The sequence below is a fragment of the Schistocerca nitens genome, chromosome 8 (genome assembly GCF_023898315.1).
Source record: "Schistocerca nitens isolate TAMUIC-IGC-003100 chromosome 8, iqSchNite1.1, whole genome shotgun sequence".
Lineage (NCBI taxonomy): Eukaryota > Metazoa > Arthropoda > Insecta > Orthoptera > Acrididae > Schistocerca > Schistocerca nitens.
In genome coordinates, this window is record NC_064621.1 from 478358165 (window position 1) to 478386016 (window position 27852).

General features: G+C 42.9%; 1 protein-coding gene across 1 annotated transcript in view; it reads left to right on the forward strand.

The window, feature by feature from the left end:
• The window catches only part of LOC126198727 (zwei Ig domain protein zig-8-like), a 1001384-nt gene that overhangs the window by 479183 nt on the left and 494349 nt on the right, over positions 1–27852 (forward strand). Inside the window, exon 2 of the mRNA XM_049935248.1 lies at positions 3425–3609. Within this exon, the coding sequence (XP_049791205.1) occupies positions 3425–3609 (185 nt within the window). The remainder of the gene's footprint in view (positions 1–3424; positions 3610–27852) is intronic.

Genomic DNA, 27852 nt, shown 5'->3' on the forward strand with positions numbered 1-27852 from the left:
ACACATGGTTCCAGCTATGCATATTTAAGTGGGATATTATTTAAAACCATTTATTATATAGTGTTTAGTTGTTTGATTTTGATAAAATACTGATTGTCATTACTCAATGACGACATACGCTTTTTCAAACCAGTTACATTGATGTATACTGACTTTCTTTTCTAGCATAATAATAGTGATCAAACCAAAGATGCTCTATACTCAAACTGCTCCAATTTCTCAATAAACTATCGCCACTAAAATATGCTTCCGTGTATTTGAGGTTTGCCGTAAATTTTGATGAAATAATGACTTGTCAGTAATGAGAAATGAATCATCAGAATCTTCGTTACTGTCCTTCAATGAACATTAATTCACATTAATTTTTCTTCAGGAAATGCTTTAGTATCTACTCTCAGATTCGAAGACATATTTATCAGTATAATTATCTATTCACTACCTATTTGGAAACAAACAAGAGAATGTAAGTACAATGCCGTCTGCGTCAACAGGGCCCAGTAACTAGAGCAGAGTCATTTACACGACCAAATAACTACATCATCATGTAACATTTAAATACTAAGGTTTAAATTTCGTAATCATATTTACTGTAAAATTTCGTTACGTTTAAGAAATGTCTTCCAAATTGCAAAACTTAGAACATTTGAGAACTTTAAATTATTTGTCTTTCTGTTTCGTAATTTAGCTGTATTCATTACGTAACTGAATTTATTTGTGAACGAAGTGCAGGATCTTATTGTAGATTCTGTGCTTCAGAGTAAAGTATATGTTTATTTCGGCAAAGTTAATAACTTTACGTTACAGCGTCTGTTACAAAAGTAAAGGGAGCTGATACACTTACCGGACGAAACATACTTTTTTTAAAGGGCCAAGTGGTTAATTTCGACCCTTGCACATGAAATATAACTAGTACTAGCGGTTAGATGACCTTCAAACAGTGACTTACGTTTATGTACATGTCGGTTGAAGTGGATCTGCACAGTAACGTTGATCGAAGAGAGAAAGCGACAGAATGGCTGAAAGGATTTATCACCACTCACCAGTGAGTGAAGTTGCCAGATTTGTTGGGGTATCAACGCAGACTGTTCAAAATGCTTACAAGGAATGGTTCACCACTGACAGTCATCAAGTACGTCGAAACGATGTGGTAAAATCATCCTGGGCGACAAGAACCGGAGGTTTGTCACGTCTTGTGAATGACAATCGATTTTCAAAACCCGACAGGAATTGCTGATGTTAGTGAACGCAGTTCCAACTCAGCCCGTTTCCGTGCGGTCACTGTGAAGCGAACTGCATGCAGAGTACGTTTGGAAGTGGTTCTTTATAAAAGAACGTAGCTCACAGCAGCACGGAAAGCTGCACTTCTTCATTGAGCAAACAGTATAGAAGCAGGACAATAACTGCCTTGTGGAGTGGAAAGTGGTTTGATATTGTTTTTGAAAAGAAGATTCGTGGCATCGTCTGCTTCGTCTTTCGAATGAGGAGCGTAACTCGCAATGTATGGAAGATGCAGTTCGAACCGTAAGTGGTCTGTGATGTTTTGGGAGTGCTTTTCGTAGCATGACTTCCGCCCTTTCCTTCAATTTATTTTAATTACCGTGATCATACACTAAAATTTTTATTTCAGAATCTACAATGTTTATTTCAACATTCTCGACGAGCACGTGTTACTCCTACATGTTTCACAATGATTATGGTGTGAGTACTCCCTCCTTCTAAGTGGACAACAACCTTTTCACAAGACTGTATGCATACAGAACGGATTTGACGAACGTTCGGGTGCCCAGTTGCACCTCCACGCACCCTCGCAATCAGTTTTTCCATCAAACAACAAATAAATAGTTGCGGTTCACTCATAACTTGTGTCTAACCAATAGTAATAGCAGTTTTCAGCAAGACAGCCTTATCTTAAATATAGACTGTAACAGATCAAGTAGCGAGAGTTAATATGTACGTATAGTCTGCCGTCATCGGCGGTCATGCCAGTAGTGGCTGAACTGAGTCACTTTCTCCCACTTGGTTCATCTTCATTCGTATTCTCCTCACTCGTACAGTTACGAAAGCGATTTCGTAGCGTTCTGCCTATTTCTCTACCCATCAAACTTGAGTCCGAGATTGTAATTTTATCACTGCAAGTACATCGATAACTATGTAGTGCATGCGCAGGCACCAGAGGCAATAAATCATTCGTAAAATACCACGCCTAACTAATTTCATGCGTCCGGAATGAATTTTTCATTCTCACAGCGTGGACTAATAAGAAATTTTCTGTCATTTTCAGAGAGTGTGCCGGATAGAGACTCGAACTCGGAACCTTTGCCTTTCATGTGCACGTGACATACTAACTGAGACACCTAAACACGGAACACGAGTCCACCTCACAACTTTACTTCCACCAGTACCTCATCGCCCTCTTTCCATCTTCACAGCTCTCCTGCGAATCTTGCAGGATTCGTATTCCTGGGAGAAAGGATAAGTTATGGCTTAACTACAGGCAGGTGGATGTTTCCAGAATTAATTTTCACTTTGCAGAGATGTGTGCGCTCATATGAAACTCCTGGCAGATAAGAATTGTGTGCTGAATTGAAAGTCGAACTTGGGATGTTTGTCTTTCGTGGGCAAGTGCTCTCTCGGTCCAGTACACAGTTTCAGTCTGCCTGGAAATTTCACATCAACTTCAGCACCACAGCAGAGTGAAATATTCTTTCTCGAAACATCCCCCGTGCTGTGAGTAAGCCATACTTCCGGAATATCCTTTCTTTGAGAAGTGTTAGTCAAGCAGGGCTCGCAGGAGAACTTCTGTAATGTCTGGAAGGTAGGAGACGAGGTAGTGGCGGAAGTAAAGCTGTGAGAGCACTTGCCTGTTAAAGGTTAATTTTATGTAATACATAAAAAATTTAGATTGTTCAGATATTAATGGTAATCTATGTACTTATCAGTAATACAGTTTCCATATTGAATCAAAAAATATTTCATGTAGTTTATGTGCGTATAATTTAAAATGTGACATGTCTGGAGAAATTTGAGATATAACCCTAAGAACGTATCGATTACAATGGTACCATGGTAGCGTATGTCAGTACCGCTTTTGAGACATGTGACTTTTAACAATCCAGTTGTATGAAATGACACTCCATATGTATTGATTTAACCGGGTTATTGGTCGGCACTCATTGAAGACTTCGTGTTAATGTAATACTTAATGAAACTGCCAATGTGCGCATCTTTAGACATACTATAAACAGAAACATTCTGAATGTCATAGCTCCTCTCATGTGTAAAACACAGGTAAATTAAAAATTTTCTCTCTCTGCAGCAACACTTACCATATAGCTGTTACGTCTATGTCGTGCGGTAATGCTCGCTGTAAGCTCTGTGCTTAGTGACAGGTGAGAGACTGACGGCGGACTGTTTCTGTCAACAGCTGACGGGTCGCAGTCGGCAGGGGGCGGCAGCGGGGGCGGCGGAGGGGGCAACCAGCTGGGAGTGGTGGCGGCTGGCGGGCCCTCCGGACCCTACTTCGACTTGTCGGGCTCGCGGAACGTGACCGCCCTGCTCGGCAAGACAGCATACCTCAACTGCAGGGTCAAGAACCTCGGCAACAAAACTGTGAGTAAATCAGCAGCTGCCACATTTCTGGCAGTGTATCCTCTGTGCACTATGTAGCAACTATAGCAAAGGGAAACATACCAGACATGAAAACGTAGTAAGCGACATCTATGTACTTTGGAAGGCGAAAGAAACAGATATAAATGTGTGTATGCTTCCGCAGCCAGAATCAGTAAACACGAAAGATTTCTGCGCATGTAACCGTGTGATATTGCAAAACTAACGTTTCAGCTGCTGACGCAGTAGATGCGGAAGGAACGTCACTATAATCGTGTCCGAAACGTTGGTTCTACCGGCAACAGTTTTCCTACAAAATGATGCGATACGTATCCAGAAAACTTTCATGTTAAATGCTTCTTTTGGAACAGTGAATGGGAAGGAACTGTCATGTGGTAAGTGCGTCAGGTAAAAGTAACATCAGATGGCTGCTGAAAGCACATCTTAGTACGAAAGAAAATTGGCTGTAAATATGACAATTATATTAAAATTCGTGCTATCACTGGGTCACCAAGCATGAAAAATAAAACATGTGATAACGTACATTAAAATGTATTTCATTCAAATAAATAAGGCCGTTAGAAATCCACATACACAGTAATATAAATGTCAGCAATCCTAAGAAACAGCTGGTTTGAAAACGAGATTCACAATAATTTATCCACAAAATCTCACAGTTTTCAGAAACACGAATTTGGTCCAAGTTTTCAGGGCAGACGGGAGATTCAACACCTCCACCAAGTCCGAAGAGGGCATCCCACTCCGCCTTATTCAGTTCACAACGTCTACAGGAGAGCTCAACGCTGCAGATTCTCCGCTAGAAGTGTACTTTACTGCGTCTCGCTGGGAAGTGAGAGAATCCTGGGCACATGGCATGATATACTACGGTAACCCGAGACCTGAGATCCACCACTAATAGTAACGCGATGCTATTCCTAAGCAGTCAATGCTCCCTACGTATGACACCACTCCACAGGCAGTCGCTGTGTTATGGTGTTCACAGCAGCCTACTAGAGGTGCACAGATTTTCCTTCCAGCATGCCTGTCCTCATCTCCACCGCAACCATTATAGCAGTTCAACCTGCTACTACGGAGACACAAGAGTACATGTGTGCCGATGCATAGTTGTTAAAGTAGGCCGCAAGCCTGGCAAGATTCACGAGACCCGTTCCTCCTGTTACTCCTAACAAAAGGTTGCGCTCTCAGTCCAACGTCAATAGACAGGGATACGTTGTAGTAGGTAGTTTCACTGCGGATGATTTATCATGGAGGTAGGAGCAGCAAAATGAGCAAACCAAACTTGAAGCAGGTTTAGGAGAAATGATTAATTTCGGAATATACACCAGTCACGAAACAAAGCCCAAGTCCAGTGGGAGAAAGGTTTCCGTGCGTTTATGATGCAGCTTCAAATAAATCGGTGTAGAGGTCTCGCAATGCAAATTTTATAAAAAGTTACTAAACACTCATTCGAGAACCTCTAATGTGTAACGACATGTATGTAAATTTGACCAGTAGTTTACTCACTCCATGACTATTTTGAATGAGGACAAACATATAATGGATGTTAAGTGTGTAGTAACGAGCTCATTTACAATCATATAGGCTTTCTAAATTTAGGGAAACATTGATTGAAGTAGAAGGAAAACTACAGCTCGGTGGATATTAAAAGTCACTTTATGGTGGTACAGGGTGGCAATTATTGAACCATATAAAAAACGGCAGTTAGTTACAAATTTGACCTTCACACACTTTAATCAACACGTAAACGTCACTGCAGATATTCGGATGTAGGTTATGACAAGTTTGTTATGCCTGTCATAATTGGCGATGATGTGGTGCAGACGAATATCGAAATTCTGCATGGCCCTCTGAAATGTCGGAACATCGTTGCCGTCGATGGCCTCCTGAATGGCTGTTTTCGGCTCACCAATGGTTTCGGGGCAATTGCTTCAATTATAGACCTACAAAAAGGAGTCGCATGTGCTCAGATCCGGATAATACGGCAGCCAATCGAGGCACATACCAGCGGCCTCTGGGTACCCCTGAGCCAGAATGCGGTCCCCAAAGTGCTCCTCCAGTACAAAAATACTCTCGTGCTTTGATGTTGTCGAGCTTCGTCTTGCATGAATCACGTCTTTGGAAAATGGGGATGATATCATGTTTCAAAGCCTTTACGTACCGTTCGGTAGTCATGGTGCCATCAAGGAATATCCCATCGACTATTCCTTGAGTGGACATTGCTTACCGCACGGTCACACCTTGAGAAATCTTATTCTCTGAAATGCGTCAGTTTTGCTTATTGACGGACCCGTGCAAATGAAAGTGGACTTCGTCGCTAAGCCAAACCATACGGCGCATACTAATTCACATCATGCCTCCCGGCCAACGGTGCAGTTGGAACGTACTAAGACAAACCGTTCAGAAGTTTCGGTAACCTATAACGAGCACTATTGGTTCACCAACATATTTTTCTGCCAAATATTTAGCTTCCTTATTAAAAACATTGGTAGGAAAATGTACATTCGTAATGCTATATATTCAGAGACTTAGCAATGTCAGGCCAAATAGTATGGATGTGCTTGTTAGTTTTGACGTGGTATCATTATACACAAAGGTACCTTTAAAGGACTCTTTAGCTCTTATTTTGATAAGAACATTACGGCCTTATTTGAACATGTGTTTTTATCATCTTATTTTCAGTTTAACGGTGAATTTTATGAGCAAATTGACTGTGTTGCCCTCTCCCCTCTGGTAGCTAATTTATTCATGGAAGACTTCGAGGGCAAGGCATTGGCCTCAACATGTTTTAAACCTACGGTCTTCTGGAGGTACGTGGACAACACATTCGTGGTATGGCCCCATGGTATGGATGAATTACATCGATTTCTTGAGCATTTGAATTCCATCCATGCTAGCATTAAATTTACTATGGAAATAGAAAAAGACGGCTGCCTCCCCTTTTTGGACGTTGTCGTTCGCCGTAAAAGTGATGGCACATCAGGACATGCCGTATATCGGAAACCAACGCACACAAATCTATATCTTCATGCCAGTAGCTGCCATTACCCTTCATAGACCATGGGTGTCCTTAAGACCTTAGTGCATCGGGCGCACTGTATATCCGACAAAGACAAGTTGCAAGGAGAGCTAACATACCTCAAGAGCATTTTTAAATCGAATGGATATTCTCCGCAACAAATTCGTAGAGCATTCAATGTAAAACCTAAAAAGCAGGTATGTGATGGGGAAGAAGATAGTAATTTCTTCAAATGTAGTGCGTTTTTGCCCTATGTGGGTGCTCTTTCTTCAAAGATAGGCCATATTCTTGAGAAACACTGTATTAAGGTGATCTTCCAGCCCCCCACGAAGATTGCGGCTTTACTCGGCTCTGTGAAGGACTATTTACTGCTTCGTAAGGCGGGTGTGTACCAGATTCCTTGCGGAAATTGTGAGCAGTCATACATAGGTCAAACAACACGCACCGTTCATGAGAGGTGTGTGGAGCACCGAAGATACACACGCTTATTACAACCAGACAAGTCAGCTGTGGCCGAACATTGTATTGATACGGGTCATTCCATGGATTACAGAGATGTGAAGATTTTAACATCCACCTCTTCTTTTTGGGAATCTGTATTCAAGGAAGCTATAGAAATTCGATTAGCTAACAATTTAATAAACAGAGATAATGGTTTTAATTTGGACAAAGCATGGAATCCGGCTCTTGGAGTAATTAAATTGCAGAGAAGTCGTCATCGTGTCACCGCCGCCGATCAAACATCGATAAGCAAATCGAATGTCTGTACGCCTTCGCCACAGGCGGCGCATGTGTAAGTGTATGTCTCTGCCGCCGACCAGCATCTGTAACCCGCATGCACTGAACCGCCGCGGTGGAGCATATAAGCCCGCGCTTGGCACCTTGTCGTCAATCTTGTGACTCGCTCTGAAGGTGGCCGGACGATACGCGGTCGAAATATCAGTAGAGGAAATTTTATTTCCGCAGCTGCATGCCCGAAATTTAATGGAAAAGGTTCTTCTTTCAGACATTTAGTTTTTAGATCAACATCATATGGCTAAATAACTTCGTGTTTCTTACAGTGTATTTGGGGAATTTGAAATGAACAATTTTTGACATATAGAATGAATTCAGCGAACTCGCAATATACATCCATGAAAATGTAATTGAAATTGTAACAAATTGGGTCATATTTGCTGAAACACTCTAAGGTTAAAGAACCTATTAAATGTTACTGTAATTAGTGCTGTAGTATAATAAATATATTACGTTATTAGGTCCAAAGGGTCTCGACTTTCAGAGAGGGTTCTGTGTAATACAGAAAACATGCATTAGAGGTGACCTGATGATATTTCGAACTGAGAATATCCCACTACTAGTCGAAATAAATAGGCGAGTCTGAAATACGCCTGAAAAAGTGCAATTAAATCCTCCATTTTCTGACCTGCAATGATCCAAAGTGAATACATATCATATCAGGCCTCGTCTTGTGATAGTCGGATAAACAGACTTTTCATCGGCTTCTTCCGAAACCTACTCATAACAGAACAATGAAAGCGCACAGAATAAATAAGACGGAGCATAGTATAGCGGGAAGACGAGCAGGCAAGTAAGACTCTTGTAGCCCGCGGGGTTGGGCATGGCTTGGCTTGGATTGGAGTAAAGCATCCTGCCGGTTCAGTTGATAACATGCGGCAATTTGCGTGCCTGGCTAACAATGAAGCATGAGCACGTTAAAAGCGGAATGTGTACACCTCTGCAGCATAGCCAGTGAAAAAGGTTTCTGTACTCCGGATACAGATGTTGGCTGTCATCGGATCTTGCAGTGAGCTTATTATTAGTGCCCGGATAGTGTGTGCTGATATGAAGGTGTATGAAGCTCTTCGTGCACAGCAGTACTATCCTTCCTTGGCGGTTTCTGACTTAAACAGCCAGAATCTCATCTTCACATTTTCGAATATTTTGTCACTGTCACAACAAAAGACTATACAGGCCATATCAGAGCAGTGCTATCCGGTGACAGACTCACAATGACAGCCGATTCAAAGAGTCGAATGCTGATAACGCTGCACAACGCGAGCATCCCGTGTTTTCTACCATCTGACATATTTCACACCATTGTTAATCCTGTCTGACATTATAACCTGGCTACGTGGTGACATCAAAGCCGTCTACTCGTCGTTCTATTCAACTCAGATGACTGCAGCTCTACATCTACATCTACGTGATTACTATGCTATTCACAATAAAGTGCCTGGAAGAGGGTTGAATGAACCACCTTCAGGCTCTCTACCGTTCCACTCTCGAACGGCGCTCTGGAAAAACGAGCACTTACATTTTTCTGCCCGAGCCCTTATTTCTCTTATTTTATCGTAATGATTATTTCTCCCTATGTATATGGGTGCCAACAGAATGTTTTCGCAATCGGAGGAGAAAAATGAAATTTCATGAGAAGGTCCAGTCGCAACGAAAAACGTCTTTGTTTCAATGATTGTCACTCCAATTCACGTATCATGTCTGTGGCACTATCTCCCCAAATCGCGATGATACAAAACAACGTCATCCGTCAATCCGATCTGATGCGTATCCCACACCACACAGCAATACTCTAGAATAGGGCGGACAAGCGTGGTGTAAGCAGTCTCTTTAGTAGACTTGTTGCACCTTCTACGTGTTCTGCCAGTGGTTGGCTCTACCCACAACATTATCTATGCGGTCGTTCAGATTTAGGGTGTCTGTAATTGGAATCCCTAAGTATTTAGTTGAGTTTACAGCGTTCTGATTTTTGTGACTTATCGCGTAATCGAAATTTAGCGGATTTCTTTTAGTACTCACGTGAATAACTTCACACTTTTCTTTATTCAGGGTCAATTGCCACTTCTCGGACCATACAGATATCTTATCTAGATCATTTTGCAATTCGTTTTGGTCGTCTCATGACTTTACAAGACGGTAAATGACAGCATCATCTGCAAGCAATCGAAGACGGCTTTTGAGACCTACTCCTATGTCGTTAATGTAGATCAGGAACAATAGAGGGCTTATAACACTTCCTTGGGGAACGCCGGATATTATTTCCGTTTTACTCAATGACTTTCCGTCTATTACTACGAACTGTGTACTTTCTGACAGGAAATCACGAATCCAATCGTACAACTGAGGCGATATTTCATAGTCACGCAGTTCGGTTAGAAGACGCTTGTGAGGAAAGCTGCCGGAAGCCTTCTCGAAATCTACAACTATGGAATCAATTTGACAGCCCCTGTCGATAGCAAACGTTACTTCATGAGTGTAAAGAGCTATTTGTTTCGCTGTATTTCAACGGATTACTCTTCTTCCCTTCTTGGATATTGGTGTGACTTGAGCAATTTTCCAGTCTTTAGATACTGATCTTTCTGTGAGCGAGCGGTTGTGTATAACTGCTAGATATGGATCTATTGTATCAGCATACCCTGAGAGGAACCTGACTGGTATACTATCTTTACCGAAAGCCTTGCTTTTATTAAGCGATTTAAGGTGCTTTGCGACACCAAGGATATCTATTTCTATGTCTCTCATCTTGACAGTTGATCTTGATTGAAATTCAGGAATATTTAATTCGTCCTCTTCGGTGAAGGAGTTTCGGGAAATCGTGTTTAATAACTCTGCTTTCGTGTCACTGTCATCAGTGACTTTACCGTTGTTATAGCGCAGTGCCCCCCCCCCCCCCCCCCCATGAACCATGGACCTTGCCGTTGGTGGGGAGGCTTGCGTGCCTCAGCGATACAGATAGCCGTACCGTAGGTGCAACTACAACGGATGGGTATCTGTTGAGAGGCCGGACAAACATGTGGTTCCTGAAGAGGGGCAGCAGCCTTTTCAGTAGTTGCAGGGGCAACAGTCTGGATGATTGACTGATCTGGCCTTGTAACATTAACCAAAACGGCCTTGCTGTGCTGGTACTGCGAACGGCTGAAAGCAAGGGCAAACTACAGACGTAATTTTTCCCGAGGACATGCAGCTTTACTGTATGATTAAATGATGATGGCGTCCTCTTGGGTAAAATATTCCGGAGGTAAAACAGTCCCCCATTCGGATCTCCGGGAGGAGACTACTCAAGAGGACGTCGTTATCAGGAGAAAGAAAACTGGCGTTCTACGGATCGGAGCGTGGAATGTCACATACCTTAATCGGGCAGGTAGGTTAGAAAATTTAAAAAGGGGAATGGATAGGTTAAAGATAGATATAGTGGGAATTAGTGAAGTTCGGTGGCAGGAGGAACAAGACTTTTGGTCAGGTGATTACAGGGTTATAAATACAAAATCAAATAGAGGTAATGCAGGAGTAGGTTTAATAATGAATAAAATAATATGAGTGCGGGTTAGCTACTACAAACAGCATAGTGAACGCATTATTGCGGCCAAGATAGACACAAAGCCCATGCCTACTACAGTAGTAGAAGTTTATATGCCAACTAGCTCTGCAGATGAAGAAATTGATGAAATGTATGACGAGATAAAAGAAATTATTCAGGTAGTGAAGGGAGACGAAAATTTAATAGTCATGGGTGACTGGAATTCGTCAGTAGGAAAAGGGAGAGAAGGAAACATAGTAGGTGAATGTGGATTGGGGGGAAGAAATGAAAGAGGAAGCCGCCTTGTGAAATTTTGCACAGAGCATAACTTAATCATAGCTAACACTTGGTTCAAGAATCATAAAAGAAGGTTGTATACCTGGAAGAATCCCGGAGATACTAAAAGGTATCAGATAGATTATATAATGGTAAGACATAGATTTAGGAACCAGGTTTTAAATTGTAAGACATTTCCAGGGGCTGATATGGATTCTGACCACAATCTCTTGGTTATGAACTGCAGATAGAAACTGAAGAAACTGCAAAAAGGTGGGATTTTAAGGAGATGGGACCTGGATAAACTGAGAGGTTGTAGAGAGTTTCAGGGAGAGCATAAGGGAACAATTGACAGGAATGGGGGAAAGAAATACAGTAGAAGAAGAATGGGTAGCTCTGAAGGATGAAGTAGTGAAAGCAGCAGACGATCAAGTAGGTAAAAAGACGAGGGCTAAAAGAAATCCTTGGGTAACAGAAGAAATATTGAATTTAATTCATGAAAGGAGAAAATATAAAAATGCAGTAAATGAAGCAGGCAAAAAGGAATACAAACGTCTCAAAAATGAGATCGACAGGAAGTGCAAAATGGCTAAGCAGGGATGGCTAGAGAACAAATGTAAGGATGTAGAGGCTTGTCTCACTAGGGGTAAGATAGATGCTGCCTACAGGAAAATTAAAGAGACCTTTGGAGAGAAGAGAACCACTTGTATGAATATCAAGAGATCAGATGGCAACCCAGTTCTAAGCAAAGAAGGGAAGGCAGAAAGGTGGAAGGAGTATATAGAGGGTTTATACAAGGGCGATGTACTTGAGGACAATATTATGGAAATGGAAGAGGATGTAGATGAGATGAAATGGGAGATACGATACTGCGTGAAGAGTTTGACAGAGCACTGAAAGACCTGAGTCGAAACAAGGGCCCGGGAGTAGACAACATTCCATTAGAACTACTGACGGCCTTGGGAGAGCCAGTCCTGACAAAACTCTACCATCTGGTGAGCAAGATGTATGAGACAGGTGAAATACCCACAGACTTCAAGAAGAATATAATAATTCCAATCCCAAAGAAAGCAGGTGTTGACAGATGTGAAAATTACCGAACTATCAGTTTAATAAGTCACAGCTGCAAAATACTAACGCGAATTCTTTACAGACGAATGGAAAAACTGGTAGTAGCGGACCTCGTGGAAGATCAGTTTGGATTCCGTAGAAATATTGGAACACGTGAGGCAATAATAACCTTACTTCTTATCTTAGAAGAAAGATTAAGAAAAGGCAAACCTACGTTTCTAGCATTTGTAGACTTAGAGAAAGCTTTTGACAATGTTGACTGGAATACTCTCTTTCACATTCTAAAGGTGGCAGGGGTAAAATACAGGGAGCGAAAGGCTATTTACAATTTGTACAGAAATCAGATGGCAGTTATAAGGGTCGAGGGGCATGAAAGGGAAGCAATGGTTGGGAAAGGTGTGAGACAGGGTTGTAGCCTCTCCCCGATGTTATTCAATCTGTATATTGAGCAAGCAGTAAAGGAAACAAAAGAAAAATTCGGAGTAGGTATTAAAATTCATGGAGAAGAAGTAAAAACTTTGAGGTTCGCCGATGACATTGTAATTCTGTCAGAGACAGCAAACGACTTGGAAGAGCAGTTGAACGGAATGGACAGTGTCTTGAAAGGAGGATATAAGATGAACATCAACGAAAGCAAAACGAGGATAATGGAATGTAGTCAAATTAAATCGGGTGATGCTGAGGGAATTAGATTAGGAAATGAGACACTTAAAGTAGTAAAGGAGTTTTGCTATTTAGGGAGTAAAATAACTGATGATGGTCGAAGTAGAGAGGATATGAAATGTAGACTGGCAATGGCAAGGAAGAAGAGAAATTTGTTAACATCGAGTATAGATTTAAGTGTCAGGAAGTCGTTTCTGAAAGTATTTGTATGGAGTGTAGCCATGTATGGAAGTGAAACATGGACGATAACTAGTATGGACAAGAAGATCAAACTGGTTCAAATGGCTCTGAGCACTATGGGACTCAACTGCTGAGGTCATAAGTCCCCTAGAACTTAGAACTACTTAAACCTAACTAACCTAAGGACAACACACACATCCATGCCCGAGGCAGGATTCGAACCTGCGACCGTAGCTGTCGCGAGGTTCCAGACTGCAGCGCCAGAACCGCTCGGCGACCAGCGGCCGGCGGACAAGAAGAGAATAGAAGCTTTCGAAATGTGGTGCTACAGAAGAATGCTGAGGATTAGATGGGTAGATCATATAACTAATGAGGAGGTATTGAATAGGATTGGGGAGAAGAGAAGTTTGTGGCACAACGTGACTATAAGAAGGGATCGGTTGGTAGGACATGTTTTGTGGCATCAAGGGATCACAAATTTAGCATTGGAGGGCAGCGTGGAGGGTAAAAATCGTAGAGGGAGACCAAGAGATGAATACACTAAGCAGATTCAGAAGAATGTAGGTTGCAGTAGGTACAGGGAGATGAAGAAGCTTGCACAGGATAGAGTAGCATGGAGAGCTGCATCAAACCAGTCTCAGGACTGAAGACCACAACAACAACAACATCGCGCAGTGAAGGTATTGATTGCGTCTTACCACTGGTGTGCTTTATGTATGACCAGAATCTCTTTGGGTTTTCTGCCAGATTTCGAGACAGAGTTTCGTTGTGGAAATTATTGAAAGAATCTCGCATTGAAGTAAGAGTTATATTTCGAACTTCGGCAAAACTTTGCGTCCTTAGGATTTTGCGTTCTTTGAAATTTCGCATGCCTTTTTCGCTGCTTCTGCAAAATCGATCTGACCTGTTTTGTGTACCATGGGGGATCAGTACTGTCACTTACTAATTTATATGGTACATATCCCTCAAATGCAGTCGATGCTATCTCTCTGAAATCATTCCACAACTTGTCTACGGTTACAAGATCAGATCGGGAGGAGTGAAGACTGTCTCATCAAAAGGCGTTAAGAGTATTTTTATCACCCTTTTTTTAGTAGATATACTTTGAATTTCTTTTTGGTGGTTGTAGGAGTTACGGTATTAAGCCTTGTGGTCGCTAATCCCTGTGTTCGTCATGATACTCACCAATCGTCCAGGATTATTTGTTGCTAAGAGGTCAAGTATGCTTTCGCAACCATTTGCGCTTCCAATGGGCTCATGAACTAATTGTTCAAAATAATTTCCTGAGAAAGCATTCAGTACAATTTCGCATGGCGTTTTATGCCTGCCGCCGGCTTTAAACGTATAATTTTTCCAGCATACTAGGGGTAGATTAAAGTCACGACCGACTATAATTATATGAATGGGGTACCTATTTGAAATGAGATTCAAGTTTTCTTTCAACTGTTCAGCAACTATATCTTCTGAGTCGGGGTGTCGGTAAAACGACCCAATTAATAGTTAAGTCCCATTGTCAAGTATAACCTCTACCCATACTATTTTGCAGGAACTATCTATTTCAATTTTACTATAACGCAAACTACTTCTGACAGCAATAAATACTTTACCACCGATTGTATTCAATCTATCCTGTCTGAACATTGTTAGGTTGTTAGAAAATATTTCTGCTGAGCTTACTTCGGCTTTAGCCAGCTTTCTGACGCTATAACTATTTCAGCATCAGTGCTTTCTATTAAGGCTTGGATCTCTGATTCTTTCCCAACACAGCTACGACAATTTACAACTAGAATACCGATCGCTTCTACAACTTTCTGTGTTTTACCTGCCCCCTTTTAGACGGACGACATTTCTGTGGTTCCCTGAAACCCTCTAACCTAAAAAACCGCTACCCGTGTAGCCGTTCCCTGGGTGTAGTGGACTCCTGACCTATTAAGCGGAACGCGGAAACCCACCACCCGATTGCGCAAGTCAAGAAATCTGCAGCCTACACGGTCACAGAACCGCCTGAGCCTCTGATTCGGAGCCTGCACTTGGCTCTGCACCAAGGGGCCAGAATTGGTTTAATGGATGATGCTGTAGACGGTGAACTCCGCCTTAATCTCGTATGCAAGACTGGCAGTCGTTACTATTTCCACTAGCCGCCCGAAACAAGAGAGAATGTCCTCCGACCCAAAGCAACAGACGTCATTGGTACCGACATCAGCCGCCACCTGCAGTTGGTTGCACCCTGTACTCTTCATGGCATCCGGATTTACCGTTTCCACACAACCGGAATGACTCCCCCGGTATTCACACGGGACGCAAACTGGCTTCCTGCCCCTCTTTGACAGCCATGTTGTTAAGGGTCCCCATTACGCGCCTAATTAGTTTCATACTATTGATTTTATATATATATATATATATATATATATATATATATATATATATATACAAAAGTTTATCTGCATCGTATCATTGTTTCTAGGAGATGAAATTGTCTTTCGTTAGTATAACTCCGATCCTAGATCCCAGAGTCACGATAGGCCCAGGGCAATGATGACTCCTATGTGAAAGCACAATCATCGAAGAACGAAAGGTAAGGGGATTCGAAATCTGTGACTGCCGAAACGAGAAGATTCACAGGCTGGATAACCTATGTATAGCCATAATAAGGCACTGAATTAGGAAAATGGGTCAGAATACGTAAATATTCATCTAAGTTAAACACAACGGGAAACCATAAAAATCAGGTGATGCAGAAGGCCATTGGAGTTTCTACTTCATTACTTCAAATTTAATCGGAAATTGCAAGATAAATTTTCACAGCTGTATCAGCAGTGTCCAGCAGTCATTCATGTTTACTGCGAGGCTGCTTCACTTCAGCTGGTAGGCACTTACGACGAATTGCATGCTACTCTGGTGATTGCTTGGCTACTTAGTGGAAGGAGTTCGTACTTGCAAGTTGATTGCTCTGGCTGTGCACCTGACTCAGAGTGGATTAACTTGAAAACCTAAGCTTCACCGATGACGACTGAACGATATGCTGCTGTTGGTACTCTGTTATTCTTCAATTCGTTATTACGAGGGTGAGTCAAATGAAAACCATAAATATTTTTTTAAATATTATTTGTTGTGCAGAAGTGGTACAAAGCTGTATCACTTTTCAACATAATCTCCTCCATGCTCAATGCAAGTCCTCCAGCGCTTACAAAGTGCATAAATTCCTTTAGAAATAAATTCTTTTGGTAGTCCGCACAACCACTCATGCACCGCGTGGCGTACCTCTTCATCAGAACAGAACTTCTTTCCTCCCATTGCGTCTTTACGTGGTCCAAACATATGGAAATCACTTGGGGCAAGGTCTGGTGAGTATGGTGGCTAAGGAAGACACTCAAAATACAGGTCTGTGATTGTTGCAACTGTTGTAGGGTAGTGTGGGGCCTTGCATTGTCATGTTGCAAAAGGACACCTCCTGACAGCAATCCACGTCGCTGTGATTTTATTGCAGGTCACAGATGATTTTTTAGGGAATCTGTGTATGATGCACTGGTGACAGTGGTCCCTCTAGGCATGTAATGCTCCAAAATGACGCCATTTTCGTCCCAAATGAGAGTCAGTATAACCTTCCCTGCTGAGGGTTCTGTTCGAAACTTCTTTGGTTTTGGTGATGAGGAATGACGCAATTCGTTGCTCGCTCTCTTCGTTTCCGGTTGGTGGAAGTGAACTCAGGTTTCTTCACCTGTAACGATTCTTGCAAGGAAGCCATCACCTTCTCGTTCAAAGCGCCGAAGAAGTTCTTCACAAGCATCAACACATCGTTTTCTCATTTCAGGAGTCAGCTGCCGTGGCACCCATCTTGCGAACACTTTGTGAAACTGGAGCACATCATGCAGAATTTGGTATGCTTACCCATGACTAACCTGTAAACATGCTGCAACGTCATTCAGTGTCACTCGGCGGTTTTCCTTCACTATGGCTTCAACTCATTGTGCCTGACCTAGACGAGGAGCATCTTCCACTGAAGTCACACCATTTGCAAACTTCCTACTCCATTCGTAGAGTTGCTGCTGTAACAAACATGCATCACCTTACTGAACCTTCATTCATCGATGAATATCAATAGGTATCACACCTTCACTACGCAAAAACCGAATAACAGAATGCTGTTCTTCCCTCGTGCAAGTCGCAAGTGGGGCGGCCATCTTTATAGTGATACTGCGACGGTATGTGTGCATCTGCACTATGCTGCCACGTACATGCCATTCTGCACGCTGTTTGTAGCAAACTTACCAACTTACAGGATAACGGCGCTAAATTTCGATTTGTTATTACAAATTTAAGGTTTTCATTTGACTCACCCTCGTATTTTACTTTGAGTACGACTCATGGGCGACTAAACAATATCCAATGTTACACATAGTGTAATAGAAAATCCATCAAGGACTTCGTATGATTGTCACTCCTGATAAAGCATTCCCTCCCAAGAGTAGTCAGGCGGCTTTTCTCTGGTTTTTCGGCAGATATTTTCAATTTTTTGTTTTTGTAATGTGTAGCAGGAGTCAGCGCAAAGACATACTGTTCATCATATCTTTAATGTTTTGCCCAGCGCAGACAGAAAGAGTCGGTTTGTTTCCCATTACAAACAAAATGTTTTCTGAAGCTGTGATTTACGTGCCCTTTCGATAGAGCGGCCCCAAATTAGTCATTTGTGATATTTGTTTTATCGATCTCTATTAAGAGGGACAGTGAAAAACAAAGAATAACACGTACCTCAATGGCAAACGTGCTGCGCTACTGCATGGTGGCGGTGTTGCCGCTGCTGGGGTGCTGGTTATTCTTCGTGTTTTACTCTCCCTTTCAATACACACCAATAAAATGAATGAGGCACTAGACTAATTTTGGACTTCTCTGCAGAATGGGCACGTAAAATTACACCTTAATACTAATTTTATATGTAACTGGAAAAACACCGCCGCCCTCCATCGACGCTGGGCGTTGCATAAAAGACATGATTAGCAGTATTTCGCTCGGCTGACTTCAGATACTCATTGCAAAAAACGAAGTACCAAGTATCTGCTGAAACTAGAAATTCAATTTGGCTGACGAGTCCTCGAAGAGGCACCCGCCAGAGAAAGCGAAGGAACACCAACAAAACACAGGACCTTAAATACCATAAGCAAATAAGAGGTATATTGTCATACCACATGTAAATAACGCCACTCTCTAGATTAGTGAAAGAAACATTCCAGACCAGTTGCAATTTAACGAGACGAACAAATGTCACAACAAAAGTCAAAATTGTTACTTGGTTTGTGACTATAGTCAGTGATCGTCGAAACCAAGCAGTTTCCAATTCGTGATGGTCGGGAAATAAATTCATTGAAAGATTATGTACGTAACCAACTTATCTTTTGAAAAGAAACCAGTAGTTATACAGTGGGATCTAGGTTGTATGAATTTTAGTTGTGACAATGGAAGAGAATGGTTTAATGTTCTGAATCTACATCTTTACTCCGCAAGCCGCAGTACAGGGCAGAGCGGAGGTTACGTCTTACCTACATTGTCCATTTCCCTCTCCATTCTATTCTCCTACTGAACGAGGGAAAAAATACTATTCTTCAGCACGTTTGTTAATCTGTGATATTTTCATGATCGCGAAGACAGATATACAGTGGTGGCAGTATGACACTCAGTGTAACGGTCATGCAACCTTCGTCGACCACCCCACATAGTTCGTAAGGACTACATCGCCTTTCTTCTATGGATTCTCGTTAGTTTATGGGCCATTTCTATTAAAGTTTCTTACGTTGTACAGGGAATTTATCGTGACAGCGTGTCTCTGAACTCGTTCGACGCATGTTGTAATGTCTGCTCGAGAAGATTCCAAGCACTGGAAAATTATGCACACTGCGCAGCAAAATTAAAGGGTCCCTTTCGTTGAAAGATCGTGTTTCCCATTGTGACTCAAAACTATAAAATTTGGCTGAAAGTTGGCTACAAGGCGGAAAAATCACCAATGATCAACCAATGAAGATGTAGAAAGCAATGGAAACAACTGCAATAAAGAGATATAATATGCATCCACAGGACATTTGGCCCATAAATGAAATCCGTCATGATGATCATTCCATTGGCAAAAGATTCCGGAATAGTCCCCATCTCTCATCTCCGTGAGGGGACTGCGAACGTGGGTGAGACAGTAAGAAAAAATTGGATAATCAACGAAAGGATAACGTTGCATGAGTCGAGGCGTGGAATGTCAGAAGCTTGAACGTTTTAGGGAAGCTAGACAATCTGAAAAGGAGATACAAAGGGTCAATCTAAATATAGAAGGGGTCAGTTAAGTTAAATGGAAACAAGGATTTCTACTGATATGAGTTCAGGATAATGTCAACAGCAGCAGAAAACGGTGTAACGGGAGTAGGATTCATTATAGATAGGGAGGTAAGGAAGAGCGTGAACTACTGTGAACAGATTAGCGACGGGGTTGCTGTCATGAGAACCGACATTAAACCGATACCGACAACACTAATTCAAGTATACATTCCAACATCGCAAGCCGAAAATGGTGATAGAGAAAGTATATGAGGATATGGAACGGGTAATTCAGTACGCAAAGGGAGATGAAAATCCAACAGTCATGGGGGACTGAAATGCGGTTGTAGGGGAAGGAGCAGAATAAATTCTTACAGGAGAATATTGGCACTAGGTGTGAGAGAGGAGAAAAACTAATTGAGTTCTGCAATAAATTTCAGATAGTAATAGAGAATACTCTGTTCAAGGATCACACGAGAAGGAGGTACACTTGGAAAAGGCCGGGAGATACTGCAAGACGTCAGATAGATTACATCACGATCAGGTAGAGATTCCGAATCATAAACTGGATTGTAAGGTGTACCATGGAGCAGATACAGACTCAGATCTCAAGTGACTAGTAATGAAGAATATGCTGAAGTTCAAGAGATTATTCAGGAAGAATGACTACGCAAACAAGTTTGATATAGAAGTGCAGGGTGACTATAATTAAAGTTAAACTTTCAAACCGCTGTAGAAATAATACCACTGGTCAGAATGACGTCAAATTGCAACGTAATGTCCTCGGAGGTGTGGGAAAACGTATAGGAGAAGAAAAATAAATAGTAAGCATCATAATTTAGTAGTGATCGACTAAAAATGACAAATGAATCATACGACAATGCCTAAGTTGTACGTTTGTCTTTAAACAAACTGTGTTAGTGTGCATGGGTGTACATGTGTTATACTGGTAGTTACGCAAGCCCATCCACAACAGCAAGGTCGTATCACATCGGATAGAAAAAATAGGTTTTTAATTGTCCTTAGGCCAAAAATCGCATAAAAAGCATCACTCACATTGATTCATAATTGTCCTAAGGCCATAAATCGCATAAAAAGCACCCTTAAAAATCAAATCGGATTATTAATTTCCGTGTGACTGGTGCAAAACATGTTCAATATGCTATTCACCGTTTTCTTTAATAAGTTGAAATGGAGAAATAGCGTGTCCCAAAGTGATCGAAGTGTTTCCAGGGACACGTTCTCACACGGATTAAGATCAAGTGATCGGGACGGCCAGGCTGTAGGGAAATGGCTGCCGATAATTTTAGTATTTCCGAAATGGAGCTCCAGCAGCTGCTTAACTGGATTTTCAATGTGCAGAGAGGCTCCATCTTGCATAAAAATGATGCCATCCATACATCCACGCTGTTGGAGTACTGGAATAACGTGGCTGCGCAAAAGACAATCATAGCGCTTACCAGTGGTGGTGCAGGTAACAGAACCGGAAGCACCTGTCTCTCCAAAAAAAATATGGCGCCGTAAACCCGCACCACACGGTGACCTTTTCAGGATGAAGTGGTACTGGTTGACTTGGGTGTGGATATTCCGTTACCCATATTCGACAGTTCTGTGTATTGCCATATCCTGTCACATGGAAGTGGGCTCCGTCTGTCCGCAAAATCTTCCACACCCAATCATTGTCCACTTCCATGCGCGCAAGAACTTCTGAAGCAAATGTCTCTCTTGCTGGCAGGTCAACAGCAAGCAACTCTTGCACATGGATAGCAAAGAAGGATGTTTCGTAGGACTCACGGGTATGTCCAAAGTTCGGGCAGTTCTCCGTGTACTACAATTGTGCACACTACCACTTGTCTCCTCCTGCATTGCTGTGGCCACTGATTCCACTGACGTCGAATCAATTCGTTTCCTCCCTCTAACAGGTTGCACACCAAAAGAGCCCGTCTTTTCGAATTTGCGAATCATTTTTTGCCGACCCACGGCAGTCATCAGACCAACGCCTATTTTCAAACCCTTCAGTTTCCGGAACTTGTGCATTCTTGTAATACAAGTTTACAAGCAGAGCGCGATCCTGCATTGAGACAGTCATGGCGAACGTCCCAGAGGCGAAAGAAGGAAAAGCCGTGTACCCGGTGTCTTTATACCAACTTCAATGGGTCGTGCGCATGACAGGTATTTTCATTTACGCATTCTGACACATACAGCGAAATATATTGATCAAATTTCCACACTGTTTTTTGCTTCAGCCGTACGTTTTTCCCCTTCTCCAAAAATATTCCGTTGCTATTTTGCGTCATTCTGACTGATGGTGTTATTTCTACAGCGTTTTGAAAGTTTAATTTCATTTATAATCACCCTGTAAAGGTACAGATAAAGTAATAAGAAATAGCTCAGCAGACATTACACTTGAAGAGCATGGGCATCTCTGAAAATGGCAGTCACAGAAGTTGCAAAGGAAAACATAGGTACAAAGAAGGTAACTTCGAAGGAACCGTGGGTAACAGAAGAAATCCTTCAGGTGATCGACGAAAGAAGTACATAAACGTTCAAGGAAATTCGAGAATACGGAAATACAAGTCACTTTGCAATGAAATAAATAGGAAGCTAAGGTGAAACGGCTGCATGAAAAATGTGAAGAAATCTAAAAAGAAATGAATGTCGGAAGAACTGACTCAGCAACTATTGGTGAAATGAAAAGCATAGGTTGTAACAATAAGAGTGCAATGGAAATTCCACTGTTAAATGCAGAGGAGAGAGAGAGGATAGGTAGAAAGAGTGCACTGAAGGCCGCTATTACGATGGAGACTTATCTCATGACGCGACAGAAGAGGAAACAGGAGTCGTCACAGAGGAGTTAGGGGATTCAGTATTAGAAGAAGAATATACACTCCTGGAAATTGAAATAAGAACACCGTGAATTCATTGTCCCAGGAAGGGGAAACTTTATTGACACATTCCTGGGGTCAGATACATCACATGATCACACCGACAGAACCACAGGCACATAGACACAGGCAACAGAGCATGCACAATGTCGGCACTAGTACAGTGTATATCCACCTTTCGCAGCAATGCAGGCTGCTATTCTCCCATGGAGACGATCGTAGAGATGCTGGATGTAGTCCTGTGGAACGGCTTGCCATGCCATTTCCACCTGGCGCCTCAGTTGGACCAGCGTTCGTGCTGAACGTGCAGACCGCGTGAGACGACGCTTCATCCAGTCCCAAACATGCTCAATGGGGGACAGATCCGGAGATCTTGCTGGCCTGGGTAGTTGACTTACACCTTCTAGAGCACGTTGGGTGGCACGGGATACATGCGGACGTGCATTGTCCAGTTGGAACAGCAAGTTCCCTTGCCGGTCTAGGAATGGTAGAACGATGGGTTCGATGACGGTTTGGATGTACCGTGCACTATTCAGTGTCCCCTCGACGATCACCAGTGGTGTACGGCCAGTGTAGGAGATCGCTCCCCACACCATGATGCCGGGTGTTGGCCCTGTGTGCCTCGGTCGTATGCAGTCCTGATTGTGGCGCTCACCTGCACGGCGCCAAACACGCATACGACCATCATTGGCACCAAGGCAGAAGCGACTCTCATCGCTGAAGACGACACGTCTCCATTCGTCCCTCCATTCACGCCTGTCGCGACACCACTGGAGGCGGGCTGCACGATGTTGGGGCGTGAGCGGAAGACGGCCTAACGGTGTGCGGGACCGTAGCCCAGCTTCATGGAGACGGTTGCGAATGGTCCTCGCCGATACCCCAGGAGCAACAGTGTCCCTAATTTGCTGGGAAGTGGCGGTGCGGTCCCCTACGGCACTGCGTAGGATCCTACGGTCTTGGCGTGCATCCTCACGCCCCACGTGTTGAGCAATTCGGCGGTACGTCCAGCCGGCCTCCCGCATGCCCACTATACGCCCTCGCTCAAAGTCCGTCAACTGCACATACGGTTCACGTCCACGCTGTCGTGGCATGCTACCAGTGTTAAAGACTGCGATGGAGCTCCGTATGCCACGGCAAACTGGCTGACACTGACGGCGGCGGTGCACAACTGCTGCGCAGCTAGCGCCATTCGACGGCCAACACCGCGGTTCCTGGTGTGTCCGCTGTGCCGTGCGTGTGGTCATTGCTTGTACAGCCCTCTCGCAGTGTCCGGAGCAAGTATGGTGGGTCTGACACACCGGTGTCAATGTGTTCTTTTTTCCATTTCCAGGAGTGTAGAAGAGCTTTGAAAGACATGGCACCGAATAAGGCAGTAGGGCTATATCACATTGCATCAGCATTTATAAAACCACTGGGGAAGGTGGCGAAGTAACGACTGCTCTCATTGGTGTGTAGAATGTATGAGTCTAGCCATATACCATCTGACCCTCGGAAAATCGAGTAGGTGGAAGGAGTAGACTGAGGGCCTCAATCATTGAACGAGTGACTGATGATAGAAGAAGAAGCGTGAGTAGATAGGGAAGAGATAGGGGATCTAGTACCAGAATCAGAATTTCAGAGGGCTTTGGAAGACTTTAGGTGCATAAGAATGAAGGGATGGATAACATTCCATCAAAATTTCTAAAACAGTTGGGGAAAATGACAACAAAATGACCATTCTTGTTGGTGTGCATAATATATGAGATTTTAGATGTACCAACAGACTTTCGGAAAAACGTCGTCCACAGAATTCCGAAGACTGCAAGAGCTGACAAGTGCGAGAATTATCACATAATCAGCTTATCAGCTTATTCATCCAAGTTGCTGACAGGGGTAATATACAGAAAATGAAAAACAAAACTTCAGGATGTGTTGGATGACGATCAGTTTGGCTTCAGGAAAGGTAAAGGCACCAGACAGGCAGTTCTGACGTTGCGGTTAATGATAATGGAAGCAAGACGAAAGAAAATTCAAGACAGGTTTATACCATTTGTCAACCTGGAAAAAGGTTCTACATTGTAAAATGGTACAAGATGTTCGAAATCCTGAGAACAATAGCGGTCACCTGTCGGAAAAGACGAGTAATATGTAACATGCACAAGGACCAAGAGGGAACAATAAGAGAGGAACCAAGTGCTCTGATTAAAGATGATGTATGACAAGTATGCAGTCTTTCGCCGCTACTGTTCAATCTGTACATCGAGGAAGCAATGATGGATGTATAAATACGTTCAAGAGTGGAATTAAAATTGAAAATGATAGGAGACCCATGATAAGATTCGCTGGTGACATTGCTATCCTGAGCGAAAGTGAAGAAGGATTACAGGATCTGTTGGATGGAATGGCTAATCTAGTGAGTACAGGATATGGATTGAGAGTAATGAGAAGTAGCAGAAATGAGAACAATGAGAAACTTAACATCAGGATTGGTGATCACAAAGTAGATGAAGTTAAGGAACTCTGCTGCGTGGTCAGCAAAATAACCCTTGACGCCATAAAGGACGTTCCTGATCAAGAGATGTCTATAAATACCAACATACGACTTAATTTGAGGAAGAAATTACAGAGAATTTACGTTTGGAGTACAGAACTGTATAGCAGTGAAACACAGACTGTGTGAAGGCCGGAGCAGAAGAGAGTCGGTGCATTTGAGATTTGGTGCTGTGAAGAAATTAAGTGCACCAGTAAGGTAATGAATTTGGAGCTTCCCTTGAGAATCGGTGATGAGGAGGTGTTTAACGTCCCGTCGACAAAGAGGTCATTAGAGACGGAGCACAAGCTCGGATGAGGGAAGGATGGGAAGAAAATCGGCCGTGCTCTTTTACAGGAACCATCGCGGGATTTACTCGAAACGATTTAGGAAAATCACGGAAATTAAAATCAGGATTGCCAAACGCGTCGTCCTCCAGAATGAGACTCCAGTATACTAACCACTGCGCCACCTCTCTCGGTGACAATCGGCTAGGAAAGGAATAAATGAAAAACACTGACAAGTAGAGACATGATGGTAGGACATATGTTAAGAACTCATAGATAACGTCTATGGTACTGGAGGGGGATGCACAGGATAAAAACTGTAGTGAAAGACACCGATTGGAATACATCGAGTAAGTAATTGAGTATATAGGTTTCAAGTGCTACGACATCATCCTCGGGTTCGATAATAGCTCAGCACTCAGAAGTCCGTGTGATCTGTAACGTGGGTCACGCTTGGAAAATTCCCCCCAACTCCACTGAGATTGTGACATACGATGGAAAGGTCGTCACATCTGCTCTTACCCACATTTCACCCCTGGATTTGAAGCCTCTGCGACAGAGATGCGGACCATGACGCACATTGGCATAGGTGGCAGAGGAAAAATTTCAAACACTCCGCCGCTCCGAATCAACACGTTGAAAGATTACCGTCAAACCTCCTCGCCAAGGGACGCCAGATGCAAGTCGATGTCGTCAAGCCCTGAATGGAAATTGCGAAACGGATAACTGGGAAGGGGAGCTTGAGAGCGCTACCTAGAGAGCGTGGCAAGGAGCTGGAGGGCTCAGACGCTGATGTGTGGGTCACTGCATTCTGTATGTTTTATTTCAAATGAATTCCTTTAACTTGACTCCTATGTGATTTTTGGGGTATGTTAAAGATTGATGACAACTGATTACCTATTTATTTTAAACATTATTACTCGACTTCACAGCGATTGCAGCAATTGTTCCAGTTTACAGATATTAGAATTTTACAACTTATAGCTCGCGTATATTATATACTAATATGCACGCACATTTCTACTGGCAAGACGGAATTGAGTTGGCCAAATGTATACCACCAATATTTTACATGGGACATCCACAATGTGGGGAGGATAACGGGCAAACTGGGACCAGATACATTAACATAGGGTGTCACATTTCCGAAATTAAACGAGAGCATTCATTTCCTTACACAAGCCGAAGCTGTAAATAAAAGAATTAGTGCAAATATTGAAATACCTCTCTTCCGCTCGTGAACATCGAGACAGACGCACTGAGGGCATGTCTGCTCACTTACCCGTCTTCTGTAACACTCCCAGAATATCGCGGGCACCCAGAGGTCTTCGTGGGCCCCGGTGGAGGGGATGGTCGAACCACTTGGCCGTGACCAACCTCTGCACCCCAAATCTTGTGACACTAGAACGTCTTTGACTTTTACCTGCCTTTGCTGTCCCTCTGATCCCCTACCCAGGTGTAAGATTGGTACTACTATACTACAGAACTACTTCCCAACTAAGATTTGGCCACTCTTTATGGAAAGGTGTGAGGAGGATTACGAAAGTTCATGTGCAGGTTCACATTCACGTACAATAAATGCATAATACACGACACATATAAAAATGTATTATGAAGCCTGACACGTTTCTTTCCACCCGTCCACATGGGTTCTGTTGCACCCCCGGCCGGCCGCGTCGTGCAATAAAATTGGCGGTGGAGCCGCCTCCGTTTGTATTTCCCGGTCCGATCGAGCAGCGAAACCTGCTGCTTTTGGAGCGGAAACTACTGTACCGTTTCAACGTGAAGGCCTCAGTAGGTGGCATATACAGCGTCAATGGAAGAACCCCTACCCTAGACGCGTTCAATATCGTACAGTTCGTCCTCGAAAACGAAAGTTCGCCGTTAGACTTACTTCAGGACGATGTTATTGATAAATTTTACCATTGCTGACAATCCACGGATGATTAAACCCTTCTCTAAGAATGTCGCAAGTGCAATCCCTTTGGAGAGTAGTCTGACCGCAAGTTTCGTTTTGGTGAATAGGCTGAAACTGCTAGGAACCGTTTATTGCCATTAGACGAAATCTGAACGTGATATGGAGCACAAAATGGTATTTATGCTTCTTACCCCTCCTTTTTAGCGACCTCCTTTGGCATATGTGTGCATGGTTGGGTTCGACACTGAAACACACGTGAACGTAATGAGGGACTTAAAGTTCCCCTTCCCAAATTCTATAACAAAAATTTGTCAAGACATGCAGATGTTAGCAAAGTCTGTTGACGCTGGTTGTACTAAATACAGAAATATGTATGCGATATTCGCTTTAGAACGTTTTTATCCTTGGTGCAAATATAGCAACATTGTTGGCAACTTTAAAAATGTCCCTATACAGAGATATCCTTTTATCCATTTCTACCGCGGGTGCGACGGGCAACGTCCTCCACACTAGCAGCACCTGTTAGCTGTTAGGGAAATCAAAGGGATGTTGAAAGGGTTGCCTGGCTGGCTGCTGATTAGGGACCAGTAGATCAATGCCACTGTAAAGAGACAGGTTTAAGGTGCACAATAAAAACGTAGAGTTCACACCTAAGGTGTTGGCAAACTGAGGGTCTCAGAGGGAACTTTTGTCATTCTATGCATGCATGTTTCAATGCTGTCACAGGATCGCCCGGTATAGGAGGGACAAAAAGTCATAAACACCGCCTTCTGTTTTGGATCACATTCAAATTTCATCGAATGGCTTTAAACGG